The 18,017-nt window shown below is 39.3% G+C and overlaps 1 protein-coding gene across 1 annotated transcript in view; it reads right to left on the reverse strand.

Moving 5' to 3' along the window:
• Positions 1 to 10,916: 10,916 nt before the first annotated feature.
• LOC109220575 overlaps positions 10,917 to 18,017 on the reverse strand; it is a 14,619-nt gene continuing 7,518 nt past the window's right edge. The window contains exon 3 of the mRNA XM_019385038.1: positions 10,917 to 11,207. Within this exon, the coding sequence (XP_019240583.1) occupies positions 10,917 to 11,207 (291 nt within the window). The remainder of the gene's footprint in view (positions 11,208 to 18,017) is intronic.

Below are 18,017 nucleotides of genomic sequence, written 5' to 3' on the forward strand. Positions count from 1 at the left end.
AAAATTCAAATATGGTCAAAAATTAGGTGCTCACAAGATCTACCCGGTGCCAACTGAGGCGTTGTCCTCGGTCTTGATTTGCACTCGCTTTGTCCTCCATTTGCCTCTGATTTCATGTGTCACGGTATTATTCAGGCATTTAATATAAACCGATTTTACCCTATACAACAATACTCGACAATTGATATCTTTTAAGTTTTCATATTTCATTATAACTATTTTATTCTTAAAATGATCCCTTATATTTGAGAGCAAGTTTCAAATTAGTCCCTTAAGTATGCTTTGAGCAGGCTTTCGCCTTTAAGTTTTTCAAAAGTCAACACTTTTGTTCTCTGTCAAATATTTAAGGAATTCTATATTGTTAGTTTATATGGATCCACCACACTGTAGAGTACCTGGTCCGCTATGAGTTTCATTGAGAATACTAATGAAGCAGTGAGTAAATGAGACACAGGATTTTTACATGGAAAAATCCCACTCAAGGGGACAAAAATCACGACCTACACTTGTAGGCTTTCAACTTCACTAACTTGCAATCATACTATTACAAGCCACTTTGTAATGACTCTATTACAAAGACTTCAACTCAACTAACTTGTGATACACTTACCACAAGCAACTTTGTGACACACTAGTTACAAAGACTTTAACTTATGACTAACTCTAGTCACAACATAATCTCAGAAAGTTTATGATTTTGGGTTTCCTAAAACACAGCTTCTAAGAAAGCAAGATAGGAGTTACAATGAAGAACGAATTACAAGATTACAACTCAACTACGGATACACATAGACTCATTGTGGAACTGATCCCTTAGAGGCGTAGAAGGCTTGTACGACATCTTCGTACACTAGAGGCATTCTTTCTTCGAACAAGTGTTCCCATTGTTGGAACTCCACAATTTCCAAAATTTGACGCATTCCTGTCATTTCCGAAATAGCTCGATCAAATGTGCATCCCCGCAACACTTTCTGAGTTCTTAGTTTCTGTTGCCAGAGACCCCCATCATTGGCCATGCACCTTAACAGACCAGGTTCCTTTACTGTTTCCACCTTTTGATTGCTACAACCTTCATCAGAATTTCCTTTCCAGCTTGCTGTTCCCATATTATTGTCTTCAGACGCAGCCAGCTCAGTCTTAGTACATTTCGACTTACTCCTATACGTCACAGATTGCCCTTTCTGTTTCTTAACAATTTCAGCAAGTCCTTTTTCCATGGACTGTTGAGTTGTTGTACTGAGGAACCGGGTTCCTTGGAAGCATCTGTGTCTGGTTGGTTTACTGTCCCACTTTTGATAAAATCCTTTGGATTCATTTTTCTCCTTTTTCTTGGCTTGACACTCCTTTTGCTTTTTCTGAAGTGAAATTCGGAATTTTCTTGCTGTAGAGACCTAATAGTGAGAGATTTTGAGGAAGACCCTATGATCTTGGAGTGAATGAGAGGTACAGAAGTGGGTTTGCATGGAGGAGGAACGGGTTCATCTGAAGATTTTTCTGGGAACATTTCACGAGTCAGGCACTCCAAGAGTTTTGTAGTTCTTGTATTTTCTAAAAGCAAGATCTCTTCCCTCTGACACTCAGATGAGAAATAAACTTTTTCATTCTTCAGACTTTCAGCGGCTATGGCCATTATGTTGTGAGTTGCTTCTTTTTCAGGTGACTCTTTGAGAGTCACAGTGTCCAACATCGAGGAGTTTATATACTGGTCAGGATCATCCTCATGGGCTTCTGAAACCAGAGAAGTGAGACCTTCTGTATGTTCTTTGGAGAGGTCATGGGATTGACTGGACATAGGGTTCTCAAAATAATGGTATACAGGGTTTAGCGGAAACGGAAAGACAGTGGGAGTGGAGAAGAGACCAGAAGTGTGTAGAGTAGTAGAGTGCGGGAGACAGTGATGACCAGAACTTGATTTCAAGGAAGGTGATGAATTTGGGACGGTGCTAGTAGTGGTTGACTGAGACGATTGTTCGATCTCCATTAGAAGAATACTTTCCAGACAGGTAGCTTAGAGAGAGTGAGAGATGAAGAGTGAATTCTAGCTGTACAACGAAGAAGAAGGTTCATGACTTGTTGTAGGAGGAAAAAAAGATTTATTGGAAGAGGAGCTAATGATGAGTGAAGAAAGAAACAGGTTCTGAATAGTCCTAGAGACGGCGGTAGGTTTTTGGGAAAGAGGTGAAAGGATTTGATGCACAAGTCATGACGCATAGACCTTGGAAATTTTTATGATGTGGCAGCTGAATTACAGGACAATTATTACACTTTTTTTGTTTAGAGATGGCATGCAAAAATTAAGCTCATTACCACTAACCTGAGATACGAGAACCTGATGCCGGAGCAATGTTTTTGTTTTCAACAGCTCCCCCTTTTTGCAACTCATAACTGTACCTTTAGTTTCTATGATCGTCATGCATGTTTACCTATAACGGTATTGATGTGAGTTAGGCTTGGTTAGAAAACATTTTAGCTACCTTTACCTGATGGTCTCTTACACAACCACCAGATTGAAGATGAGGTTCTTCATTAGATTCCTGTGACTCCATCTTCTCCTTGATTTCTCTGGAATGTTCACTTTTTGAGGTTTTGTTGCCGATATCTGGAATTTGATGTGCCTTCCATCAATCAAAACTTCCTTCATACTGATCCTCAGAGGAAGATCTCACCCTTCAATTTTTTTTTCAGTTGTTGATGTGGTCATTTTGTTTTGCTTCCTTGTCTCCCAGAAGATGAGGCATTAATCATCACAGGTGCACTGTTGGTTTTCCAATTAGAGACAGAAGTTGGTTGAGAAGAGAAATATGGAGGTTCACTTTATTACCCATACTATGTGTTTTGCTGTTTGCGTAGTGCCATTAGCTGCATCTTTACTTCTTCCTTCAGCTTCATTGGTAGCCAGAGCTGTACCAGGTTCTTTGTGCGACGCGGAGAATGCAGTTGCGTTGTCTTTTGCCAGTCTCCTTCATCTTGCTCACTTTAACATCCTCCTGATTTGAATCCTCAGATGTTTCCACATGAGCATCTCCTGTCATTTAGTGCTTCCTTTGTTGGAGACCTTTTGACCTTGTTTTGTGGGTTGTTCCCCAGAGGGATTCCTTCACTCGTCTGTTTGCATTGTGCTTCCCAAGTTGATCCTTCCAGTTGTCAGGGGAAAGGCATTTTCTTCCAATTGGCGGTTCCTGGCGAGTTTTGATTTAGGAAGAACCTGGTTCGACACCTGTTCTCCAGTAGAGAGCAGTGTTCACTCCTTTTTCCCAGAGCTTTTTTTGGTGATTTCATAGGCGACAAGCACTATCCATGCTTCATTTTCCAGTTCCGTCTTTTCCTATTCGAGTCCCAAGAGAACCTTTCTGCCTTTTTATTTACAGAGAATGTACCCTTTACTTTCTTCTTAAGGATACATTCCCTTCCTGCAGGATTTACAGTGAGAAGCATTTCCTGATGTTTTCAGCTGCGTGCTTCAGGCATTCACTATCCATAGTCTATCGCAGTCTGCTTCCTCTCACTGCTCCCTGCACATGCTCATCAAGGGTTAGATTTAGGAACCCAAACTAGTTTGGGTCCCTTGTTATTATAAAAAGGATGAATGAGAGATTTTCTAGTCCACGCAGGCAGCATCCGCTTTTTGCGAGTGGTACCTGGTCCTTTGCTCGTAGTCACTCTATCAGTGAACGCTTTGTTCTTCTGAACAGACTGAACCCTGGCCTGACAATTTTCTTTAAAATGCCCATTGTTTCCGCAGTGGGTACATAGCCAGTTATCAGGTACAGTGACATACTTGCTGTGTGGGTTGTAGGGAGTTTTCTCCCTTTGAAACCCGATGCCCTGCTTGTTCCCACTATTGTTGAGATACATGGCAGTAACAGCATCTGAGGACCAGGTCCACTTCAAGGATTTTTCAAGATCATTTTTTACTTTCTCCAACTCAGCTTGGAGTTGCTGATTTCTCTCGAGTTCACTGCCAAGACTGGTTTTTACAACAATTAACTCATTTTCCAGCAGGATGTGCGACTCACTAGCTACTTCCTTCCCTTTCCCAACACTTACATTCCTATGTTCTCTATTGAGTCCCTCAATGGTTTCCTCTAGATCAGCGCATATTGCTAACAAGTCATCCCTTTCCTCTTCAGTAGATGCGACTTTTTCTTCTAAGGCGTGTTTCTCATTGTTTAGGCCTTCTATTGTTTCTTTTAGATCAAAAACTACTACAATCAGGTCGTCTCTCTCATTTTCCACACTGGTTATTTTTTCATTCAAGGCCTCCTTCTCTCTTTCAAGATTAGCTATGGTCCTATCTCGGTCTACTACACATACTACTAGATCATCTCTAGATTGCTCTGCCTCTCCTAGTTCTATTGTGAGGGTTTCCTTATCGTTTATAAGGCTATAGGCATCAATTAAGACATTTGATAAAGACCTTAGCTTTTTGGAAGAATAGGATTTCAGATTTCTCGGAACATCCCGGAAGCTTACCTCATCGTCTTCATCATCATCATCTGACTGGGCCATCAGCGCGAACAGTGAGTCGTACTTTGTTACTTTAGTTTCCACTGCCAACAGGGAACTGTTTTTTGCATCTGATTCCCTTTCGGATTCACTTGAGTGTCTCCCCAAGCAGCAAGGGCCTGCTTAACGATATTGTCTGCAACACTTTTTTGATTGAATCTTTTTTCGGGAACCAGTTCCTTTTTCTTGCCTTGTCAGGATTCTGCTTGTACTGCTCCTGTTTGCAAGTGGGCAGTCTTTGACGAAATGCCCTGACTTTCCACATCCGTGGCAAAGATCGTTGTTCTTTGTTTTGCTTGAACTGCCCCACTTTGGTATACCACCGTTTCTTCGAACCATTATTTGAAATCTCTTAGTAAGATAGGCCATGTCACTATCTTCATCACTTGAATCACTTCTTTCAGCTTTAAGCACCAGGTTCTTCTCCTTCTTAGGCTCTCTTCTTTCATTGTCCTTCTTTCTCTTCATCTCGTACGTTTTCAGATTACTAATCAACTCATCCATGGTCAGAGTCTGTAGATCTTTGGCTTCCATGATGGCATTTACCTTACTTTCCCAAGACCCAGGTAGGATGCTGAGGATTTTCCTTACGAGCTTATTTCTGGGAATGACATCTCCAAGTGAGTGAAGCTCATTTATGATGGAGGTGAATCTAGTGTGCATATCTTGTATAGATTCATCATCCTTCATCCTAAAGAGTTCATATTCTGTGGTGAGCATGTCAATCTTGGATTGTGTTCCTCGCCTCCCATATTTCCTTGGCAGTTTCGCAAGCTGAGACTCTGTTGTACTCATCAGGTCCTATGCCACACATCAAGATTTTCTTGGCACGGTAGTTTCTACAGCTTTTCTATCAATGTCGTTGTACTCTCTTCTTCCTTTCGACACCATATGCCCTGTTTCTTCAATTTTCTTCATGGGAACATGTGGACCATCACATATAATGTCCCATAGCTCTGAATCTCCTGCCATAATGAAATCATGCATCCTGGTCTTCCACCAGCCGTAATATTGATCATTGAATCTGGAGGTCTATAGGTTGATTGTCCTTCTTCAAAGCTTGGTGGAGCAGCCATTGAGGATTCCTCCTAGGTGTTAGCCTGATAGGAGAAACCTGCTCTGATACCAATTGTTGACTTATGTGAGTCCACCAAACTATAGAGTACCTGGTCCTCTATGAGACTAATACGTTGAAAGCTGTAAGGACTGAATGTAAAGGAGGCCAGAGGTTTTTCTACGTGGAAAAATCCCACACAAGGGGATCAAAAAACCACGACCTACACCAGCAGGCTTTAAACTCAACTAACTTGTAATCTACCTATTACAAGCCACTTTGCAAATTCCCTTTTGCAAAGACATCAAACTGACTTGTGATGCACCACCACAAGCCACTCTCTAACTCTACTAGTTACAGAGGATTCAACTTATGACTATTCCTAGTCATAACGCAAACTCAAAAGTTTATGGATTTGGTTTGTTCCTAAAACAGTGCTTCTAAGAAAGCAAAATAGGAAGTACAATGTAAAGCAGATAACAAGATTACAACTCAACTATGGATATACATAAGACTTCGTTTAGAAACTGATCCTTAGTGGAGTTGTCTGCTTGTTCTTGACACACCGGTGATTTCAATGCTGGATGGATGCTTCTTCTTCTTCTTGAGACAGTATCACTGAAACTCACAAGAACTGGTGTGTCTTGCACCAGGTTGTTTTATCACAAAAGATACACAATTAGATAGTGGTGTCAACTCTTGGTGTACTTCTTGTTAGTGGGAAGTGACTGCTGCACTGTCTGCACATCCACTTCTGGGCAGGTGCGTTCCAGCTGGATTTTGTGCTTCTGTCAGGACATACAAATGAACCAGGTTTAGGACATGTCAATGGACCAGGTCCTAGTTGTGTTCCTCTTCTGTAACAGTTGCTTGATGGACTTTCTTCTGCTATGTTCCAACTGTGCACATTGGCCTATACTTTTGTCAGAGAACCCCAAGGGAGCAGGACCCTATTGTGTTTCTCTTTATCTTGAATATGTACAGTCACTGACTTGTACTTTTGTCGGAGAACCCTAAGGGACCATGTCAACAGGTCCCTGTTGTGTTCCTTCATGTGGTCCTGCCTGAGGTAGCCTTTGAACAGTTTACATGAACTGTGTATTCGGTGGGACAAGATTCTCTATTTGGTTCTTAACAACAAGTTTGTTAAATCATCAAAACCCAAGAAGCATAAGGTTAAGTAAAACCCATCATAGAGTTACCTAGATTGGAGTAGAGGGGTTCATCTATCACTGCATCTATTCGGGTAATATCATTCTTGAAGGCTCGACACATGGTCGAGAAGAGTTGTTTGGCTTATATGGCTTATGTTCAAGATACTGTTGCAAAGACTCCCACGATTGTTTCAGTACCCGTGGTGCAGTAGTTGTCCGATGTGTTTCCTTCTAATTTACCAGGTATGCCACTAGATCGTGATATCGATTTCAATATTGATTTAGTGCCAGGTACCCAGCCTATCTCTATTCCACTGTACCGCATGGATCAAAAAGAGTTGAAAGAATTAAAGGAACAGCTTGAGGAGTTGCTAGTGAAGGGGTACATCAGGACGAGTGTGTCGCCTTAGGGTGCACCAATGTTGTTTGTGGAAAAAGAAGGATGGGTGTATGCGGATGTGCATTTATTACCGCCAGTTGAATAAAGTTACCATTAAGAACAAGTACCCGTTATCACATATTGATGATTTATTTGACTAGTTGCAGGATGCCAGGGTGTTCTCTAAGATCTACTTGAGATATGGGCATTATCAGCTGAAGATTCTTGCTTCAGATGTTCCGAAGACGGCTTTCCGGACTAGATATGGCCACTACGAGTTCCTAGTGATGTCTTTCGGCTTGACCAACGCCCCGTTGGCGTTTATGGATTTGGTGAACCAAGTGTTCAGGGAATATATTGACTCATTTGTCATTGTCTTTATTGATGACATATTGATCTACTCGCGTAGTATGGAGGAGAACGAGCAACATTTGAGAGTTGTGCTTCAGACCTTGCGGGAGCAAAAGCTTTATGCTAAGTTTTCCAAGTGCGAGTTCTGGTTGGATTTTTTGGCATTCTTGGGACATTTTGTATCAGGTGAGGGTATTACGGTGAATCCCAAGAAGATTGAGTCAGTTCATAGTTGGTCTCGTCCTACCACATCAATCGAGATCAAGAGTTTCTTGGGGTTATCAGGTTATTATCGTCAGTTCATGGAGAGTTTCTCATCTATTACGGCACCTTTGACTAGATTGACCTAGAAGGGTGCTCCCTTCCGATGCTCCATTGCGAGGTGAGCTTTTAGAAGCTCAAGACTGCATTAACTACAACACTGGTGTTAGTGTTGCCTTCTGGTTCAGGGATGTACATTGTGTATTGTGACGTTTCACGCATTGGCATGGGTTGTGTATTGATGCAGGAGGGGCGAGTAATCACATATGCTTCAGGTCAGCTAAAGCCCCACGAGAAGAATTACCCCTTACATGATTTGGAGTTGGCCGCGATAGTTCATTCTCTCAAGATTTGAAGGCATTATCTTTATGGGGTGTCCTGTGAAGTTTACACCAATCATTGTAGCTTGAAGCATTTGTTTAAGTAGAGGGATCTTAATTTGAGGCAGCATAGGTGGCTTGAGTAACTGAAGGACTATGATATTACCATCTTTAACCATCCGGGCAAGGCAAATGTAGTTGTAGATGCCTTGAGCAGAAATGCAAATCTGGGATACGCTCGAGTCCTAAATCACCATCTGGACCTAACGGAATCATAAAAACTCTAGTCCGGGGTCAAATACACAAAAGTCAAACTCGGTCAACTCTTCCAACTTAAAGCTTCAAACATAAAATTCATTCTTCCAAACTAATTTCGAATCAACCGTAAACCTAAACTACCGATACACACAAGTCGTAATACATTGTAAGGAGCTACTCATGCCCTCAAACCACCGAGCAAAGTGCAAATACTCAAAACGACCGATCGGGTCGTTACACTTATACTGTATCTAAGTTTGTTTTGGTTTCTATAAATCTTCTTCAACAATTAAAATGATAAGCAAATTTAATACTCCATCCGTTTCAAATTAGATGAATTACTTTCTTTTTTAGTCTGTTTCAAAATAAATGACACATTTCTAACTTTGGAAATAATTCAACTTTAAACTCTTTATTTTACCCATTTTACCCTTAATGAGAAGTTTTTATAACCACACGAATGCCATAGCCCCACAAAGCTTTTATCCTTTAAGCTTTTAAAATCACAAGTTTCAAAATTCTTTTTTTATTTCTTAAACTCTGTGCCGAGTCAAACTACCTCATCTAAATTGAAACTGAGGGAGTAAGAAATTAACCCTCTTTCAACGCAGACAAGAGACACATTATTGAATTTTCCAATTTAGTTTTGGTAGCGTATTAGTATGACTATGTTTTATAGCCTGTTTGGCCAAGCTTCTCCAATCCTAGAAGCACCTTTTTTTCAAAGTTGAATTGTTTTGCCAAGCTTTTGGAAGAAGAAAAAGTGCTTTTGAGGAGAAGCAGAAGCAGTTTTGGAGAAGCAAAAAAAAGTAGTTTCTCTCCAAAAATACTTTATTGAGAAGCACTTTTAAAAGTTTGGCCAAACACTAATTGTTGTTCAGAAGTACTCTTCAAATTAATTAGCCAAACACAAACTGCTTCTCACCAAAAGTACTTTTGAGAAAAAGCACTTCTCAAAGTAAGCTGATTTTTGCAGCATGGCCAAACAGGCTATTAAGCAGGACAACATGAGACTTGTTAGTAACTGGAACAAATGCTGAGGTGGAACAATGAGTTTAATGGGCCCCTAAAGATGTAGCAGATGAGAGAGTAATGTTGTGGGCCCACAACTTCCACATATGTCAATTCAATAAGCCTTACATAACATGTCAGTTGTTTCTTAGGTAAATATTTGTACGTGACTCTAACACCATATATTGTTAGGCATTTAAAGTCCTCAGACTTCATTTTAGGCCCCGTTTGGCCAAAATAAATTTGGAATTTATTTTCAAAACTCATGTTTGGCCATAAATTTTGCCCATATTTTGGCCAAATCCCAAATTCCAAATTTCAAATCCCAAAATCAGCTATTGAGCTGATTTTGGGGCAAAATCCCAAAACTTGGAATTATATACATGTTTTTCCAAAATAAAGTTGAAAAATATGTTTTGAAAACGTATGTCCAAACACATTTTCATCTTCAAACCAAACTTCACCCAAATCAGATTTTTTAAAACAAATTTGGGATCTATGGCCAAACGCTAGCTTAGTTACGAACAAGTCGCTAGATACGCATAGGGGCAAATAAAGGAATAAACTAAAATATCATGGTTTTTTGGTCAATTCACATTTACCGGAAGCTCCTCTATTCTCCTTTATTAATGTAGTAATAAAGTAATAAAATAAGGAATTGAATTTTGGCAGAATTTGTGCCCTTTCCCTTTCTGATCCCTTGCCCTATGCGCCAAACACCCTAAAATCCTTTTGAAAATAAATACGCCAACATATAGCACTTCAAAAAGATTAGAGAAAAATTTGGCAAAGAAAAAAAGGATAGGCCGGAAAGCAATCTCAGCTACAACCCCTCGATGACTCTCTTAGACCTGTCATATGTTTGAATGGGGTAAACAGACCCCGAAGGGGCCCCGAGTTGGTCGTCCTCGACTCTAATCTTTGATTGATACCTGTTGTGGACATCGACCCAAGTGACCGCTGGGTACTCCCTGAGCATCTCCTTATCCCTCTACTTGACCTTGAAAAGGACTGACTTATCGGCCTCGATGGCCCTGGCATGGGCCTTTATGAAATCATCCACAAGAATAGCAAACAAGTCAATAGAATTCGGAGGTAAGCTGTGATACCGTATCATTTCTCCCTTGGATAAGTTTTCCTAAAAAATTTTCAGCAACACCGAATCTATTTCATCGTCTTCCAGGTCATTCCCTTTGATTGCGCATGTATAGGAGGTCACATGCTAATTTGGATCCGTGGTCCAATTATACTTGGGAGTGTCGGGCATTCGAAACCTCTTCGGGATCGACTTATGTGTTGCACTAGGGGGAAACACTTCTGAATAAACTTTTTAGAGTCCGGCCCCTTCAATATCGGTGGCCCTCCCGGGATCAAAATCGGCCCTGGAAGTTATAAGTTTCTACCTTCTTTTCATTGGTCTCTATCTTTTTCTCGCAAGACTCCACCCGTTTTGTTAACGCTTCAAGCATCTGCATTACCTCAGAAGTTTTCCCGGGCCCAAATTCACCCAGTTTACTGGCAACTTATTCGTCTCTTTGAGTATTTTCCTGTGACTGCTCGGGCTCGGCCCTGTTAGGGGCGTGGCTCTGGTTCTGTAACTACGCCATCGCCTCTTGCTGAGCCTACAACATTTCCAAAATCAACCGCCAGCTCACCATATCACCTTCACATTCGGATGCCTGTCGAGCCACTAGTCGGGGCCCCGCGCAAATGCTATCTTCCGTATCAGTCGGTAGATTGATGTTGATGTCAACCTGTGAGTTAGCATCAATCGGGTCGACTGCTAGGACACTATTGGGATCAACTGGGGGCACGTCATTGCTAGGTATCACGTTATTGTTCTCACTGTGATAGCCTGACTCAACGTCCACGTTCAAGTGAGTAGACTGAGAATTTGACATCCTTAGGCTTATCTGGAATCAAAACATCAAAGAACAAGCGTAAAATAAGGCATGTTATGGAGATTCGTATTAAATAACCATTATTATCCTTAGCCCCAGGTGGGCGCCAAACTGTTTACCCTAAAAAATGAGTAACAATTAAATTTGTACGCGGTTTAAAGGATATGCGATTTAATTCAATATGAATGATCCGAGAATAGCAAGTAATTAAGTTAAAGATAAAATGAAGATCAAACCAATTTTAATGTGATGATCAAGCCTAATCTTGAGTTGAACATTGAATTTCGACCTCGATCGGACCCTCGATATAAGCTCGGTTGCGAGTAAAAAAAAAAGAATAACTAAAGAACACTTTGAATAATAGCAAGAAGACAAAAATGAACTTTTATTGCTTTGATTTGCGTGTCAACAATATGTTAAAATAAAAGTAACTCTCCCCTTTATATAGTAGGGGAATTGCAGTCCTAATACAAGTCTAATAAGGTAAAAATCTTCTTTTCCGGTAAATGCCGATCCGCAGTTGATATCGGCCGGGATTCGCGCTGTAATATCCGGTTGAGGGCGGATATTACGGCTCCCTACTTGTCATGCCTAATCGTTCCTCTTTTTCCTGTGGTATCGTAACCCTACTTGGTCCGGGTTCGTTATTTTACCATGCCCAATCCCAAATACATCGTTCACTCCTCCCGGGTACCTATACGAGGAGTCCCTCGGCCTCGCTTGCAGTGGTGTAGAACCATGCTTCCCTCTTGTTTCCTTATCGGGGAATCAGGGGAAACATTGCCCTCGATTTTGCCCGTGCACACTATGGTTTCACTGCTTTGACTGCTATTTTAGCTGTTAATTATTTTGATAGGTTTATTTCTGGAGTGTGTTTTCAAAAGGATAAGCCATGGATGAGTGAGCTTGTTGTTGTTGCTTGTCCTTCCATTGCTGCCAAAGTAGAGGAAATCCAAATGTCCCTTCTATTAGACCTTCAAGTATGTTGCTATGTTTCTGTTGATTAGCATATGTAATGCTGGTGTTTGTATAAATGTCAGTAATGAAGCAAAATGGATATTGAGAATTGACATTTTTGGATCCCACATAGTTTAGGATTGAGACTTAGTAATGGTAATAGATGCTTTGTAGTATTGATGATGGTTCTATTTTGTTGATTAGGTAGTGTTGAAACCTAATTTTTCCCTATATAATTTTTATACACAAAATACTTTCAAAATAGCATATATATGCATACATAAGCATACCTAAGTGTTTTGGTGGTTTTCCAAACTTTTTAAGATTTTTAAAATTAATCTATTGTCCATTTTAGCAATACAAAATTAGTAATTATTCTCAAAACTATCAATATTGGTTAATAACCTATTTTATTCTCATATTTATATATCAAAATATATTTAAGGTGATTTTTGTAAATTTTTTACAAATTTATTTGGCATTTTCTAAGCTAAATTACATGCAATTGCAATTTTAGCCTATTGTAGCATTAATAGCATTTATAATTATAAAATTGGGTCCAATATTTTTAAATTAACGTTTATACATTATTAATTGTTTCAGTATTATTAATTAGTTTTTAAAATCTTTTTTTACTATTTTTTATAAATAAAAGGGTGAAACTGGCTATTTAACGTTTAGCCCCATTTCCATTTCAATTACAACCCCATTTTTTGTTTCAGTTTTAGCCCCTAATCGACCCAATTCTGCCCAATTAAACTAGCCCAGTTCCGATTTGGACCCAACCCACGACCCAATACCAAACGACCCAACCCGTTCCACACCTACCCACTTAAATCTGGATCGTTGATCACTCGAGATCAACGGTCAGAATTCACCCTTCCTTAATTAACCTAACAACCTACCCTAATCCCCCTCATTCTCACCGGACCCGCCGCCCTGAAACCCCACAACACTCTCAAATCCTCTCAACAACTCTCCGAAACCCTAGCCTCCTCCCACCTTCTTTCACCGGAATCCATGGCTTCCCAGGCCATGGATGGGCTCTACCCACCCTCTCCACCATTAGACCTTGGGTGTTCAAGGTCTGGAAAGATGACTTCGATGTCTCTCCCTCCGATCTTCTCCGACCTTTGATTCCATGGCTTCTCCGGCCATGCTCCGGCACATTCGAGACTCAGGAGCCTGATTCTTGACCTCTCCGACTCAAGATCGGACCTGTCTCCAAGCCTTTCTCATTTCTAGGGTTTCTCCGAAACCCTAAACCATTCGAGGTTCTTTCACCGTTATTTGTTTAGATCTGTACTATGTCTATGCTTTTCTTGCCATCTAGAGTGTTTTCCCCAAAAGTATTGTCAAAAAATAGTTCCTCTCTGATTTTTAGGGTTTCTGCAAGGATTTTTGAAAAAATCTTTCTGATTCTTTTTCTTCTTTGCTTTATGTGTGTTTTTTTATGCCTTGTTCGTATGATTTTTTTATGCATGTATTGTCTTTTACCTCTTCTTTTCTACTCCTGTTAATCTCTGCTATGTTTTCACTACTCTTCTGTTATATGTGCCTACCGTTAAAGTTATTTGATTTTGTGACTCTGTTTATGTCCTTACATGCTTCACCTACTTGTGTTCAAGTTGTATTATTTCCTTCTTCTGAACGCGTTTAGGTTCTGAGTTTCCTCAAGAATGTTCTTCATAATTTTTTCTTCCTTTGTCGTTCAAGCATGCTCTCATATCTGTTGTGTTGAGACTCTGAAACAAATGGCTTATTTTCTCACCTCCATGTCTGAGTCAATCGTGAAACCCTAGGATTTGGGGTTTTCCTTTTGACAATTTATGTTTTGTGTTCGAGTCAGGGTTCCACATTGGGACCCTGGACTCTCAGACTCACTATGAGTCTGCAGGTCGAACCTGTATCTTTTGCCCATGTTTCTGGACTTCTCTTTGATTAAAATTCTCTTTCAAATAACTTGACAGTCTCTTCTTGATTTACATGTTTGTGTGTTTATATATGAGAACTCTTCTTTCAAAAAAGGCTTTGCCAACTACTGATTGATTCCGGATTCCTTTAATTGTGTTCACTTGATTGTTACTGGTTTTCCTTAATTGAACCTTTCTTTACCCCTTTTTCTTGACTTGATTCATTCGAGTAAAGGTCTAAATTTTTAATTTTTACCGTTTGATTCCCTTTACCTTTTTTACAAATCGTGTACTATTGGTTTGTTGCCTTAAATAGCTTCTCTGTACTTAACCTTTATTATACTACTAGAAAAATATTTTTTTAAAATCCCTTTCCATAATTGTTTTGCCCATTTGAAATTAGAATCCCTTAACTAAAGGGAGACTGATCACAATGATATTTCCTTACCTTTTTCTTGCTTATTTGCTACACTATAAAAAGGGCTCGACCCTTCTGCATTGACACAGGCTTTTAGTTTTAAGCTTTGAAAACTCTACAACTCTAGAACTTTGAATTTCCAATCACAATACCTTTTTCGAACTCTCTACTCTCTGCTGAGACTTTTTGTACTGCTTTGCAATTTGGCTTTTCAAGGATGCTGTTTTACTTACCTGTTTTCCCTAAAACTGGTATGTCCCAATTTAAATTTAGCTCCTTCCCTATGTGTTTGCTTTACAGTTGCCATGTTCTGGTTTACTTTGTTGTTTATACTCTGTATTAAGCATGTTTTTTCTTTTATGTTTACTGCTTGCTATAAAATCCCCATACCCCCATTCCCCTATGTGTGCTGAGTTAAAGTTAATGGCCTGGGAGCATCCAAATTGCTGCCTAGGTCTGAACCTGACCTTCAATAGGTCCTAACTCCCAAACTCAAGCTGACAGGCTGGTCAGGGGTGTGCCAGCATCCTAATTGTTGGGCATGACCACTAGTTTTGTCATGGCTTTCCCTAATTTCCCCTCTATTGCACTTACACTTATTCTTAGATTCTAAGTTCTTCTCCCCTCCTATGAGCCTTGCCTTGGGGACCTTGAGTTCCCTCTGAACTTGGACATTTGAGGGCTGGCCCTTCCACACTGCACTTTAATCTGATCCTGCAAATGTAATTGGGTGTGAGCACTGCCTGGAGTTCATGAAGCTCCTTGGAACTTTGACACACCCAAAGGATGAGAAAGGCTTTGGAAATCTGATCTTTGGAAGTTGGTTTATCTCATGTTTCAGACTAGGAGTCTGAATTAGGCTCTCCTTGGTTGGAACTTTAATTTCTGATGTAATTTTTTATTTTTCTTGATTCATTTGGGTTGTAATAATTTATAATAACTTATGGGGGTGTATAGTGAAAAGGGGAGGGTCACATATGTTATGCATGTGGGTAGACATCATGCTTTAGGTATTTATTTCTACAATCACAGCCTGTTTTTCGCTTATGCATCTACATATAGAAATCCTGCCTATAAGTTTATGCATCCACATATAGAAATCCTGCCTATAAGTTGCTTCATTACCGCATTAGAAATCCTGTCTATAAGTTATGTATTTCATTAGAAATCATGTCTATAAGTTTCTGCACTTCTGCATATAGAAATCATGATTATAAGTTTTCTGCACTTCTGCACATACACATGTCATTAGGCAAACAATCCACAGGTTAAAGAATAATAAACTGCATCCTAGATACCATGCTCATAGGATTCCTGCACTTACATAACCGTTTTAAAATCAATAACGCTTAGAATTCATGCCTGTAGGAGCAATCGTTTAAATCTGATTCATCCGTGTTGACATGTGATTTTTGACCCTCCCCGAAATTTTACCCATTTTAGCATGTAAATATTTAGTTTAGGTCTAATATCGCCATTTCAACTAATTTTTACTTTATTTTATTACAAGAAATATAAAAATTCAAAAAATAAGGTTATTAATATTTATAGTCATTTTTAGTGCATTTTCCAATCTATTAAAAAAAAAATTACAAAATAGTACCCTATCTTTATTTTATAATCTTGAAAACACACAAAAAAAAAAATAGTTTTATGTTTTATAGTTATAGTTCAATTAATTAAATTAATTTTATATTTTTATATTATAATTATACATAATTTTGAGAAGAAGAATTGTTTTAGGTTGGTTTATCCCGATTTTTATAAATCTTATAGTCCATTTTTAGTCTTTGGCCCAAAATACATAGCCCATAGTTCCTAGGCCCATACCCCTAACCTAATCCCTACCCTATATAATACTACCTACACCACAAACACACCATATATACAACAAATAACGCCTATACTCGGAGAAGAAAAAGAGTGGAGCCGCAATTCTCAAAAACGAGGACCCCCACCCCCATCGTCTTACATATTCTTCTTCAATTAGGAGACCCAGCTGGAAATAACAGCCACAATTGAGCAGAAACGAAGGACTCCTCACTGCCTGTCATTTTCTTCACAAACACAACACAATTCATCGCTGAAACACAAAACAGATTTGGAGCCGAGATGTTAGAAACGGTTTGAGGTCGTCGTTTCGGTGCCGATTTGAGTTCTGGTCTGAAGTTCTCCGTTCGATTCATGTGCTGTATCTCGTTAGAAATTTTCGGAATTGAAGTCGAGTTTTTCGTTGAATCCTTCACGGTTACAGATTTCGACTTCACAGGTTTATCTCTCATATCTTCTCTCGTCATTTAAACTTATTTGAAGTGGAATCGTGTTGTATAGGGGTCGTTAAAAAAATGGATTAAATAAGCAGTTGTTTCGAAGATTATGTTTAATTTCCCTCTGATTCGTGTTTATGTTTTGTGTTAATTGCGTGTTCATTGATTCCTCCTGTCGAAATCTCTTAGATGAAAGACGAGCGAATTGTTTGAATCTCTGTCCATGTCTTCATTGAATCTCTGGTAGCTCGTCCATTTGTGTCGCTACTTGAGTCTGTTTGAGCTCAATTTGTTTTTTTTTTGTCACTAGCATCCCATTTGTGCGTGTACACAATCAGAATTTAAGAAATTTGCTTGTGAGATTTATAAGGAATTTGCTTAAGAGATTTTATTTTAAAAGGATTTATATGGAATTTGCTTGTGAGATTTCTGTTGTAAATATGGAGTTTGGTTGAGACTTTGTGATGCCGTCGAGTTGAAATTGCCGAGTCGAGTTTTCCATGGCTCGTTACATTTTGAGCTCAAAGCAATATTGTTTTTCTCAGTTATATTGAGGTTCATTTCTTTCCTCTCGTTTGCCCATTTTTCTTGATTGCCATGCTTTTGTCTGATAGCCTCGTTAATCAACTATGTCCTGTTCAGTTGATCGATTGCTGTGTGTACACTGGCTTGATGTAATCCTCTTGGATACATTTTCTCAATTTAAAATGAGTCTTGTTTTCCCTCTGATTTGTTGCTTTCATTAAGTACAAATGGTTGATGCGGTTTGATTAAAATCTTGGTGACTACAAGTATTTGGCAGAATGTGATATGTTTCATTTGTTAATTAGCTTAGCGTGATATTTATTGTATTTGATCGTTTGTTTTTTTAGTTACGGGATATACACCCTTGTACTCTTGTAAAAGAAAGGGCCTTTGAATTTTCCAATTTGCTTAATTAACATCTCAATCTTAGAATTGAGGTGTGCCATTTAGCGAATTTTTTCATGGCCCTCGCAAAGTTAATAAGACGCTAGCCACTTTAGGCGCGCTTTTAATAATATTACTTTCTAAACTCTGGTGGTGCATTTCATGCCACCCAAATCCAAATCCCAAAACGTTGAATAAGAGGTGTCGAGGATCCGGGTGCATTTCATGTGACGTGATCCAAAAACACGCTCTTAAACGGCGTTCACTTTCGTAAAAACAAAATAAACTAAAAGTGGTAAATAATCTTAAAATTGCACTATAGGTTTAAATATGTATAAAAACCAATTGATGTATTGTG

This window comes from Nicotiana attenuata, unplaced genomic scaffold (genome assembly GCF_001879085.1).
Source record: "Nicotiana attenuata strain UT unplaced genomic scaffold, NIATTr2, whole genome shotgun sequence".
In the NCBI taxonomy this organism is placed as follows: Eukaryota; Viridiplantae; Streptophyta; class Magnoliopsida; order Solanales; family Solanaceae; genus Nicotiana; species Nicotiana attenuata.